This window comes from Microcaecilia unicolor, chromosome 5 (genome assembly GCF_901765095.1).
Source record: "Microcaecilia unicolor chromosome 5, aMicUni1.1, whole genome shotgun sequence".
NCBI classification, from domain to species: Eukaryota; Metazoa; Chordata; class Amphibia; order Gymnophiona; family Siphonopidae; genus Microcaecilia; species Microcaecilia unicolor.
In genome coordinates this window covers 3,799,431-3,812,625 of record NC_044035.1, presented here as the reverse complement: position 1 = coordinate 3,812,625, position 13,195 = coordinate 3,799,431, and the positions used below count along the sequence as shown (strand labels likewise).

General features: G+C 47.0%; 1 protein-coding gene across 5 annotated transcripts in view; it reads right to left on the bottom strand.

Annotated features, from left to right (window-relative positions):
• ATE1 (arginyltransferase 1) overlaps positions 1–7,892 on the bottom strand; it is a 173,522-nt gene extending 165,630 nt beyond the window's left edge. For 4 of the 5 annotated variants that reach the window (XM_030202594.1, XM_030202596.1, XM_030202598.1 and 1 more), the window contains exon 1: positions 6,741–6,862. In XM_030202594.1, coding sequence (XP_030058454.1) covers positions 6,741–6,846 — 106 coding nt within the window. In that variant the 5' untranslated portion in view covers positions 6,847–6,862. Of the gene's footprint in view, positions 1–6,740; positions 6,863–7,767 lie in introns of those variants that run through there. The other variant, XM_030202595.1, reaches the window with a different exon arrangement.
• Positions 7,893–13,195: the final 5,303 nt, after the last annotated feature.

Sequence of the window (13,195 nt, the reverse complement as noted above, 5' to 3'; positions counted from 1 at the left end):
TTCTTAATTTTACTGTAAAACGCTCCATAAAGTATTTTAATAAACATACTTGGGGAAGGGTTCAAACTGCCTCCTGGCATAATCAGTCACCCATCTGAGACTTTCCAGCAGTGCTATGACTGACGTGTTCGTCTCCATGGACAGCCCAGTTGTCCAGGAAGGGGTGGACCTGAACCTGTCGTCTATGAAGAAAGGCTGCTCCTACTAACAAGCCCTTGGAGAAGGTCCGAGGTGCTGTAGCTAGCCCAAAGGGCATTGCTCTTGAATTGAAAGTGGCTACCCAACAAGCAGTGTGATTCCAGAATGTGAACATGCAGGCATGCCTCCACGAGATCAAAGAAAGTGAGAAATTCACCTAGCCTCACCATCACGGTGTTAGACTGCAGGCTTTCCATGCAAAAGTTAGGGACTCATAGGGCCACGTTAACTCCCCTTGAAGTCTAGAATTGGCCAGAATAAGGCCCCGGCCTTCTTTGGGACCACAAAGTAAATAAGAGTACCAGCTCAGCCCCTTCTCCAGGAGAAAACCAGCTCTGTGGTGCCTGGACCATCTTCCTTTTTTGGGAGGGGGATCCGCAAGGGCCAACCATGAAGGCATCAGGAAGAAGTCTTGCAAACTCCAAGGCATAACCCTGGCTTCCTACCTCTAGACTCCACTGGTCTGAGGTAATAAGGGCCCACTCATGGTGGAAGAGGCACAGCCTGCCTCCCAACACTACCAGCAAGGATCTGGCCTGAACATCCCTGTGAGCTACTGCTAGAGGATGCACTCCCAGGGGTGAGACTAGAGTCACTGGGTCTTCCTGCACCTGAAACAGACTGCCCCTTAACACCTTGGGGGCAAAGGAGCCACTGCCCAACCTCCTACCCTAACAAATTCCACAAAAATAAAGAGGAGGTGAGGGACACCCTTTACACATTTAGATAACTTTATTAGTCTAAGACAGTAGTTCCCAAACCCAGGGGCGTATCTACGGGTGGACCCAGGCCCACCCAATTTCAGCTCAGGCCCGCCCACCCAAGCGCACACACACTGTGCAGCAGCCCAGCCAGCCTAGCGGCCACGGCAGAAACGAAGAAACGGCACCCGCTCGCTCTGGCTCAGCTGAGCTGAACTCTCCAGGCTCCAGCCCGATTTCGGCTCAGGCCCGCCCACCCAAGCACACACACACTGCGAACCACATCGCGCGCACCCGCTCAGGGCCGGCTCAGCTGATCTCTCCACGGCTCATCAGCCCGCCTACCTTCGGCTCGGCACTGCTGAAAAATGCACTTCCAGCAGGTCCCATCGCGGCCGCCCAGCGCGTCGTAGTTGTTGACTTGTTCCCTTCCCTCCATCCATACGCGGTAGCAGTACCGATGACGTGGCTACTGTGCGCGGCGATGTGCTCAGCCTCGCTCTCGCTCCGCTCACATGAGGGCAGGCTAAAAAAAATAGTATGCCGGCGGGTTGAGTATTGAAGTTGAACTAGTGCGAGGCGAGCCTCAGCCTGGCCCTGCGGAAACGTGGGAATTGGCCGGGAAAGGTTCTTCAAGTCCTAGATCATCGAGAATTGAGTTCCTGCCAGCCCAGCAGGTAATAAAACTGTTGGTGTTCCCCAGGGATCGGTCCTTGGACCCCTTCTCTTCTCAATCTACACCTCTTCCCTGGGTGCCCTGTAATCATCTCATGGTTTTCAGTATCATCTCTATGCTGATGATACCCAGCTATATCTGTCCACACCAGACATCACCGCAGAGACCCAGGCAACGGTATCAGCCTGCCTATCCGACATTGCTGCCTGGATGTCCAACCGCCACCTGAAACTGAACATGTCCAAGACCGAGCTCATCTTCTTTCCACCAAAACCCATGTCTCCTCTTCCTCCACTTTCTATCTCAGTTGATAACACCCTCATCCTCCCCGTCTCATCTGCCCGCAACCTCGGAGTCATCTTTGACTCCTCCCTCTCCTTCTCTGCGCATATCCAGCAGATAGCCAAGACCTGCCGCTTCTTCCTCTTTAACATCAGCAAAATTCACCCTTTCCTCTCTGAACACACCACCCGAACTCTCGTCCATGCTCTCATTACCTCTCGCCTTGACTACTGCAACTTACTCCTCACCGGTCTCCCACTTAGCCATCTATCCCCCCTTCAATCTGTTCAGAACTCTGCGGCACGTCTCATATTCTGCCAAAACCGATTTACTCATATCATCCCTCTCCTCAGGTCACTTCACTGGCTTCCAATCAGATACCGCATTCAATTCAAGCTTCTCCTTCTTACCTACAAATGCATTCAGTCTGCAGCCCCTCACTACCTCTCCTCCCTCATCTCCCCCTATGTTCCCGCCCGTAACCTCCATTCACAGGACAAATCCCTCCTCTCTGTACCCTTCTCCAACACCGCCAACTCCAGGCTCCGCTCATTCTGCCTCGCCTCACCCTATGCTTCCTGAGCCCTTACGCCAAGCCCCCTCCCTGCCCATCTTCAAGTCTTTGCTTAAAACCCACCTCTTCAATGCTGCGTTCGGCACCTAACTCTTACCATTCACTAAATCCAGACTGCCCCAATTTGACCGCCCCTATCGGACTGTCCGTTCACTTGTCTCTTAGATTGTAAGCTCCTTGTGCAGGGACCGTCCCTCTATGTTAAATTGTACAGCGCTGCGTAACCCTAGTAGCGCTTTAGAAATGTTTAGTAGTAGTAGTAAATGTTTTTTTTTTTTCAACATCATAATTTTATCATCATCCTGTAATTTTTTTTTTTTAATTAAGCTAGCTGGGGCCTGGGCACTATAATTAAAATTTATTATTGTGGAATTTCTGGGTGGGGTAATCACTTCACTGCCTAGGGTAAAAAATGTATATATTTAATGAGAACCCGTAGCTTAACTATAACACTCACTTCACCACTCCACCCTGACTCTGAATGACGTCTTTCTATAACTGCTTGCTTAGTTCTTCTCCGTCATCCTTGATCTCTTTAAACACCAATTGTATCTTTTACCCTGTAATGGTGATGCCATAACAAATCTTTGTAAGCCACATTAAGCCTGCAAATAGGTGGGAAAATGTGGGATACAAGGGCAATAAATAAATAAATAAAAATTAAAATATACCTTTTTTTGCCCTGCCGTGAAGAGCCAAACCACCATGACCAGCCAGCATTTTGATTACTCTTTTGTGGTCTGGTAGTGGGCTTCTGAATGGGGGGGGTGGGGGTAGATGTTTCACTGCCAGTGCCTAGGGCAATGAGGAACCCATCCCCAACAATAAATTTTAATAGTGCCAAGCTAACAATTTTTAAAAAAGCTGTCTTTCTCTCATTTTGGTGGGTTTTTGGGTGGGGATGGTCTCTGCAGTGCCTAGTTTAAAATAACAAAAAAAAAAAGGGTAGGCACCAGCGGTTTTCTCTGGGTGGACCGGTGCGTGCAGAGGTTGGCATGAAAAAAAAAGTCTTTTTTTATTTAACTCCATAGGGGGTGGGTAGGGAGTAGGACAGGGCTGATACTAGGCTACAGGGAGGAGTGGGGTGGAAGGATAGAGCTGATGTTTAGCTATGGGATGGATGGTAGGGAAGGATTGATACTGGGCTACAGGGATGGATGGGGGGGGGGGGGTAAGGTAGAGAAAGGAAGGGCTGATGCAGAGCTACGGGGATGGATAGAGAGTATTGAAGGGAAAAGCTGATGCTAGGCTGCTGGGATGGATGGGGTAGGGAAGGTCTTTATGTTTTTGTAATATGTTTTAAAATTAATGTGTGTAGAATTGCAGAGATAATGTGGCATAAAAATTTAGAAAATAAATCAATAAATTTCTAATTTTTGGTGCTTTATTCTGTAATTGATGAGGGTTGGTCTGTGGTCTGCATGTGACCACAAGCAGGTGAGAGTTTCTGCTGGCATGTGGTTTATATGGGGATCTATGAATCTGACTTGTCTGGCTTTTCCAATGGGATGTGTATTGCTGTTGTGTATATTCACTGCTGCCTTTTTAAAGGTACCATTATCGGAACTGGTGTTATGGTTTTGCAATAAAGGCTCTAAGAAGCCTCTTTGCAGGATTTAGTGTGACTTCACACAGTACCTGGCAGTGATGGGATTTTACTGCTATTATTGAGGTGCTACCAGACTACATTGTTATATGTCATTGCTGTAATTATAATTCAGGATGTCCTGTTGTGTGCGTTGAGATGTTTGCCATTATAGTAGACTTATGTCTGGTCAAGTTTGATATGGCATAATGTAACTATATTTACAAATATTGGTTTATGTGGTTTCTATTGATGCAGGGCAGCTGCTGGGCAGCATTCCAAGGCATTATTTTGTAGTATCCCAAGAAAAAAGCAACACTACTCATACCTATATACATAGTGCCCACCCATGTTAGCTCTGGGCCCACCCAAAAAGTCAGGTCTGGCTACGCCACTGCCCAAACCTGATCCTCTTCTCCCATCCTACTACTACTTATCATTTCTATAGCGCTACAAGGCATACGCAGCGCTGTACACCATACACAAGAAAGACAGTCCCTGCTCAAATACCCCCAATGTCTCCAGCTCATCCTAAAATGATGTTCTCCTATCACCTCTCCCTCCCACCCCATAAACACGTTCCCTCTCCTCTCCCCTATCTATCTACTTTCTATAGCGCTACAAGGCATACGCAGCGCTGTACACCACACACAGAAGCCAGTCCCTGCTGAAAGAGCTTACAATCTACATAAGTACATAAGTAGTGCCATACTGGGAAAGACCAAAGGTCCATCTAGCCCAGCATCCTGTCACCGACAGTGGCCAATCCAGGTCAAGGGCACCTGGCACGCTCCCCAAACGTAAAAACATTCCAGACAAGTTATACCTAAAAATGCGGAATTTTTCCAAGTCCATTTAATAGCGGTCTATGGACTTGTCCTTTAGGAATCTATCTAACCCCTTTTTAAACTCCGTCAAGCTAACCGCCCGTACCACGTTCTCCGGCAACGAATTCCAGAGTCTAATTACACGTTGGGTGAAGAAAAATTTTCTCCGATTCGTTTTAAATTTACCACACTGTAGCTTCAACTCATGCCCTCTAGTCCTAGTATTTTTGGATAGCGTGAACAGTCGCTTCACATCCACCCGATCCATTCCACTCATTATTTTATACACTTCTATCATATCTCCCCTCAGCTGTCTCTTCTCCAAGCTGAAAAGCCCTAGCCTTCTCAGCCTCTCTTCATAGGAAAGTCGTCCCATCCCCACTATCATTTTCGTCGCCCTTCGCTGTACCTTTTCCAATTCTACTATATCTTTTTTGAGATACGGAGACCAGTACTGAACACAATACTCCAGGTGCGGTCGCACCATGGAGCGATACAACGGCATTATAACATCCGCACACCTGGACTCCATACCCTTCCTAATAACACCCAACATTCTATTCGCTTTCCTAGCCGCAGCAGCACACTGAGCAGAAGGTTTCAGCGTATCATCGACGACGACACCCAGATCCCTTTCTTGATCCGTAACTCCTAATGCGGAACCTTGCAAGACGTAGCTATAATTCGGGTTCCTCTTACCCACATGCATCACTTTGCACTTGTCAACATTGAACTTCATCTGCCACTTGCACGCCCAATCTCCCAGTCTCGCAAGGTCCTCCTGTAATCGTTCACATTCCTCCTGCGACTTGACGACCCTGAATAATTTTGTGTCATCGGCGAATTTAATTACCTCACTAGTTATTCCCATCTCTAGGTCATTTATAAATACATTAAAAAGCAACGGACCCAGCACAGACCCCTGCGGGACCCCACTAACTACCCTCCTCCACTGAGAATACTGTCCACGCAATCCTACTCTCTGCTTCCTATCTTTCAACCAGTTCTTAATCCATAATAATACCCTACCTCCGATTCCATGACTCTGCAATTTCTTCAGGAGTCTTTCGTGCGGCACTTTGTCAAACGCCTTCTGAAAATCCAGATATACAATATCAACCGGCTCCCCATTGTCCACATGTTTGCTTACCCCCTCAAAAAAATGCATTAGATTGGTGAGGCAAGACTTCCCTTCACTAAATCCGTGCTGACTTTGTCTCATCAGTCCATGTTTTTGTATATGCTCTGCAATTTTATTCTTAATAATAGCCTCCACCATCTTGCCCGGCACCGACGTCAGACTCACCGGTCTATAATTTCCCGGATCTCCTCTGGAACCCTTCTTAAAAATCGGAGTAACATTGGCTACCCTCCAGTCTTCCGGTACTACACTCGATTTTAGGGACAGATTGCATATTTCTAACAGTAGCTCCGCAAGTTCATTTTTTAGTTCTATTAATACTCTGGGATGAATACCATCAGGTCCCGGTGATTTACTACTCTTCAGCTTGCTGAACTGACCCATTACATCCTCCAAGGTTACAGAGAATTTGTTTAGTTTCTCCGACTCCCCCGCTTCAAATATTCTTTCCGGCACCGGTGTCCCCCCCAAATCCTCCTCGGTGAAGACCGAAGCAAAGAATTCATTTAATTTCTCCGCTACGGCTTTGTCCTCCTTGATCGCCCCTTTAACACCATTTTCGTCCAGCGGCCCAACCGACTCTTTGGCCGGTTTCCTGCTTTTAATGTATCTAAAAAAAATTTTACTATGTATTTTTGCTTCCAACGCTAATTTCTTCTCAAAGTCCTTTTTTGCCCTCCTTATCTCCGCTTTGCATTTGGCTTGGATCCTCCCCATCCCCCTCCTCTCAGTCAGGGCACCGTCTTCTCCTCTCACCGTGAGACAAGTTGCCGGCGCTGCTCTTGCAGTATCCGCACGTATAGCCGCTCCCGCTGCCGCAATATTCTACTATACTGAGGGATCCGCTGCCGGCTGCCGCCATCTTCCCCGAACGACCTCACCTGTCAACTGCGCAAGCGCGCACACGCACTGACGTCACCAGGAAAAAAGGGAAGCCGGCGCCGCCATCTTCCCCGAAGACCTCACCTGTCAACTGCGCAAGCGCACAGACGTCACCAGGAAAACGAGGAAGCCAGCGTCGCCATCTTCCCCGAACGACCTCACCTGTCAACTGCGCAATCGCGCACACGCACTGACGTCACCAGGAAAAAGAGGAAGCCGGCGCCGCCATCATCCCCGAACGACCTCACCTGTCAACTGCGCAAGCGCACAGACGTCACCAGGAAAACGAGGAAGCCAGCGTCGCCATCTTCCCCGAACGACCTCACCTGTCAACTGCGCAAGCGCGCACACGCACCGACGTCACCAGGAAAACGAGGAAGCCGGCGCCGCCATCATCCCCGAACGGCCTCACCTGTCAACTGCGCAATCGCGCACACGCACAGACGTCACCAGGAAAAAAGGGAAGCCGGCGCCGCCATCATCCCCGAACGGCCTCACCTGTCAACTGCGCAAGCGCGCACACGCACTGACGTCACCAGGAAAAAAGGGAAGCCGGCGCCGCCATCATCCCCGAACGGCCTCACCTGTCAACTGCGCAATCGCGCACACGCACTGACGTCACCAGGAAAAAAGGGAAGCCGGCGCCGCCATCATCCCCGAACGGCCTCACCTGTCAACTGCGCAATCGCGCACACGCACTGACGTCACCAGGAAAAAAGGGAAGCCGGCGCCGCCATCATCCCCGAACGGCCTCACCTGTCAACTGCGCAAGCGCGCACACGCACTGACGTCACCACGAAAAAAGGGAAGCCGGCGCCGCCATCTTTACTGAGGTACGTCGGCCCTTTCTGCTGAGGAGGACCGAGAGAAGGGAAAGGGCAGCGGCGGCTCCTTCACTTACCGTGCGTGCTTTTACCCCACGAGAGGCTGCAATAGCCGCAGTGGCCTCCGGAGCGCAGGCCCCTGTACTCCAATATGGAACACATAACTCGGCGACCACGGTCGAGCGGCCTCCTGCACTGCCCCCTAGCGATCCCGCCGCTTCACACCACACATATACAGTCGTCCGCCGTGCCATTAACTCCCAGCAACGCAGAACAAAGCAGCTCCCCCCTACGGAACGGAGGACTCACTGCAACTACTACAGGCGGAACACAGCCGCCCCGCCCCCCTTGCAGACGGGGGCACGCCCCGAGATGACGTCAAACAGTTGACAAGCCAATTAGGTTGGTCGCTGTTTCGTTCCCGTTCCTCGCGCGCCTATGAGCTTGGTGGCATTTTTATTTCATCCCACTTATATTTTCAAACATGCCGACTTCTGCAGTATAGGACGTATTGGTTTCATCTCATTGTGTCATTTGGAGGGGCTGGTTCTAGGGACTCCCTGTATACGTGCAGAGATGTTTTCACCTAGTAAAGGGCCACTAGCACAGACATCTTGTTATCAGAATAAGGTGCTTAACAGTACATAAGTAATGCCATACTGGGAAAAGACCAAGGGTCCATCGAGCCCAGCATCCTGTCCACGACAGCGGCCAATCCAGGCCAAGGGCACCTGGCGAGCTTCCCAAACGTACAAACATTCTATACAATCAAGCCATTGTGACATCACTAATGAGGTTGGCTCTTATTGGTGGAATGAGCCACTATGACATCACAATAGGTTAAATCACTGCTCTATGTAATAAAAGTGAGCCCAGGACATAAGTACATAAGTAATGCTACACTGGGAAAAGACCAAGGGTCCATCGAGCCCAGCATCCTGTCCACAACAGCGGCCAATCCAGGCCAAGGGCACCTGGCGAGCTTCCCAAACGTACAAACATTCTATACAATCAAGCCATTGTGACATCACTAATGAGGTTGGCTCTTATTGGTGGAATGAGCCACTATGACATCACAATAGGTTAAATCACTGCTCTATGTAATAAAAGTGAGCCAAGGAGAGGACATAAGTACATAAGTAATGCCACACTGGGAAAAGACCAAGGGTCCATCGAGCCCAGCATCCTGTCCACGACAGCGGCCAATCCAGGCCAAGGGCACCTGATGAGCTTCCCAAACGTACAAACATTCTATACAATCAAGCCATTGTGACATCACTAATGAGGTTGGCTCTTATTGGTGGAATGAGCCACTATGACATCACAATAGGTTAAATCACTGCTCTATGTAATAAAAGTGAGCCAAGTAGAGGACATAAGTACATAAGTAATGCCACACTGGGAAAAGACCAAGGGTCCATCGAGCCCAGCATCCTATCCACGACAGCGGCCAATCCAGGCCAAGGGCACCTGGCAAGCTTCCCAAACGTACAAACATTCTATACATGTTATTCCTGGAATTCTGGATTTTTCCCAAGTCCATTTAGTAGTGGTTTATGGACTTGTCCTTTAGGAAACCGTCCAACCCCTTTTTAAACTGTGCTAAGCTAACCGCCTTCACCACTTTCTCCGGCAACGAATTCCAGAGTTTAATTACGCGTTGGGTGAAGAAAAATTTTCTCCGATTTGTTTTAAACTCACTACACTGTAGTTTCATCGCATGCCCCCTAGTCCTAGGTACAGTTTCGCTCACCCATCTCTGGGCCTGAACAGGTTTCTCCCACTCACGAGGGGGTTATTTTTTCTCTCTCCCTTCCCCAAAGCCCTTCTGATCGCATCCTCTGTCCTCTCCGGCAGAGTTCACTGTTTTTGCAGGATACCCCATCACTCCATGAGTCTTGGCAGGGGTGTGGGCAACCAAAGACCCCATGCACCCAAAGGCAGATACTTTCCTTCTTACTCCTCCCCCTCCTAGTCTCATTACAGCACAGTAAGATTAAGTACAAGAAAAACATTAATTAGGTTGAAACCTAGGAGCATTTAACATCTTTTTTTTTTCCTGTGCCTACATCAGAAGAAAAAGATAGCATGTGGGAACTTGCTCCATTTTGTTTTGTGGAATGCAGTGGTTATTATAAAAACGCACTTGCTTTTTTTTTTATTACTATTTCACAGATATATATTGAATACTGAGGTAGGGGCTTCCTTCATGACTGTCCAGAGTCAGTCTAAATGTGCCAACATTGTCCAGTTCAGCACATTATTAGCAACCAAGTTCATACAAAGTTAATTATGTCCAATGGAAAATACATCTGTTGGCTCAGGGTGTCTGCTATGTGAATATTCAATCACTGTTTCATTATTGCTACCAAGTATTTCATATTAAGGACATTTGTTTCTGTAAACTTTATTTTAATTCATTTATCCAGTCCTTACATGCACATAGTTTTGCTTTTTAAGCCCAAAGGTGAATCCAAAGGGTGGTTGAACAATTAGGTATAAACTGTGTTGTTGCTGACTTTGTTTTGGTCTGCTTTGGGTCCTACAGATCTGTTCATCTGCTGTCTGGTATTTTGGAAGATGGAAATAAGAAAATAAAAATTAAATTTTGGATCTGCTCTGTAGAAGTTGTTTACTTTTGCAATGTGTGTATGGATGCCTGTTCCGGTGTGTGCATGTGATAATATTTGAATAACTGTCTATACTTATGGCTATGATTTCTGAACATGCAGCATCATTAAAGGACAGACTTTTAAATGCCCAGCTGGGTATATATGGTAATCTCATCTTTGTTAAATGTTTCAGAGTTATCCATGTACTTGCTCCCATGATGTAACTGAATTCTATTATTCTGTCTCACTGTATTTTCACATGTAAGCCACATTGAACCCAAGTTTGCTTGAGATAATGTGGGATATAAATGTAAAGAAATATCCTTTTTCCTTCACCTTTTAAGAACTGTCTATCCAGTTGGATGCTGATGACACATGGAAAGCAAGTTTGGTCCAGTGAAGACTAAATCAAAATAACCTATTCCTTAGCTGGGCCCTAGTATTACATTGAAAATGTAACCATACCATGCCTTAAGTACATAGAGATGATGGCTGCGCGGGGGAGTGGAAACAAAGATTAACAAAATTGGCTTCCTTGCTTACAGTGGACCAGTTAGGCTCACTTCCACTCCTGTCTATTAAACTTCCTTGCAGCAGCTCATAGGTTTGCTTGCTTTGTTTTGAATGTAATGCAATGACGACAGTGCAGGGGAGTGGAAACAGAGATTAACCAAATTGGCTTCCTTGTTTACAGTGGACTAAATAGGCTCATTTCCACTCCTGTCTATTAAACCTCATTGCTACAGCTCATAGGTTTGCTTGCTTTGTTTTGAGTGTACTGGATGATGGCTGCACAGGAGTGGAAACAGAGATTAAGCACATTGGCTTCCTTTGTTACAGTGGACTAGATAGGCTCACTTCCACTCCTGTCTATTAAACTTCCTTGCAGCAGCTCATAGGGTTGCTTGCTTTGTTTTGAATGTAATGCAATGACGACAGCGCAGGGGAGTGGAAACAGAGATTAACCAAATTGGCTTCCTTGTTTACAGTGGACTAAATAGGCTCATTTCCACTCCTGTCTATTAAACCTCATTGCTACAGCTCATAGGTTTGCTTGCTTTGTTTTGAGTGTACTGGATGATGGCTGCACAGGAGTGGAAACAGAGATTAACAAATTGGCTTCCTTGCTTACAATGGACTAGATAGGCTCACTTCCACTCCTGTCTATTAGACATCCTTGATTAGATCTAAGGATGTTTATTTATTGCATTTGTATCCCACATTTTCCCACCTATTTGCAGGCTCAATGTGACTTACATAGTACCGTAGTAGTGTTCACCAAGTCCAGTAGAGAAACAAGTACAAGGTGATGTTATGGTTGAGTAAGGTTCATGCGTTTCAGACACAATGGGGATCGAGGAGAGGTTATGTAGTGTCCATTACGAGCTTTGGTTTTGCTGTGTTGCAGAGTGTAGGTATTTCTGTTGGGTCGGTAGTGTATGCCTTTTTGAACAGGTTGGTTTTTAGTGATTTCCTGAAGTTTAGATGGTCATAGATTGTTTTCACAGCTTTTGGTAGTGCGTTCCATAATTGTGTGCTTATATAGGAGAAGCTGGATGCATAGGTTGATTTGTACTTGAGTCCTGTGCAATTTGGGTAGTGGAGATTGAGCTATGTTCGTGATGATCTGATTATGTTTCTAATTGGTAGATCTATGAGGTCTGTCATGTATCCTGGGGCTGCGCCGTTGATAATTTTGTGGACCAGGGTGCAGATTTTGAAGTTAATACGTTCTTTGATTGGGAGCCAATGCAGTGTTTCTCGGAGGGGTTTGGCGCTTTCGAATCGAGTTTTACCAAATATCAGCCTGGCTGCTGTGTTTTGAGCTGTCTGGAGTTTCTTTGTGAGTTGTTCTTTACATCCTGCATAAATTCCATTGCAGTAGTCTGCATGGCTTAGTACCATTGATTGTATTAGGTTGTTAGATTGAAGCAAGCAGAAAGCGGGATGATGTCAACAGTTGAAGCCACTTAGGTAAGTCAAGCAAACCTGTGAGCTGCTGAATCCACGTCGTTGTTGTTTTTTTATTATTGGTGGCATATTAAGAACATAAGCACCGCCCTACTGGGAAAAGACCAGTGGTCAATCAAGCCCAGCATCCTGTCTCCAACAGCAGCCAATTCAGGCTTCAAGAACCCAGCAACCCCCACCCCCCCCCCCCCCTAAAAAAAAATTTAATTTTTAATAATAGTAACATAGTAGATGACGGCAGAAAAAGACCTGCACGGACCATCCAGTCTGCCCAACAAGATAAACTCACATGTGCTACTTTTTGTGTATATCTTACCTTGATTTGTACCTGTCCTTTTCAGGGCACAGACCGTTTAAGTCTGCCCAGCACTATCCCCGCCTCCAAACCATCAGTCCCGCCTACCACCATCGGCTCTGGCACAGACCGTATAAGTCTGCCCAGCACAATCTCCATCTCCCGCCACCGGTTTTGCTACCCAATCTCGTCTAAGCTCAATAACTTTCCATCAGCAGTGGCTTCCACCCTCATCAGGTTTATGGACTAATCTTGAAACTGTTTGATGTCCCTCAGTCTCAGCCAGAGACCACTGTAATTCTTTTGCAGTAATTTTAGGCCTCACTGTAATTCTCCACAGCTGTTCCCTTCAACCACAACTACCAGCTTTGGAGGGCTAGTCTGATCAAGGCAGTTTCTTCCTCTTTACAATGCCAGCCCTGACAGTTTTCCCCAGTATATTCAAACACTCCGAAATGTTTAATAGTCTTTTCCAAATCTGTACCTTTGAAAAAAACTGTCCCAGATTTCTTCCAGCTCCTCCATGTTTAGACCATTGCTTCTGGAATTCATTGTCAGCGAATGTGGTAAAAACAGTTAGCTTAGCAGGGTTTAAAAAAAAAAAGTGTGGATAATTTCCTACAACAA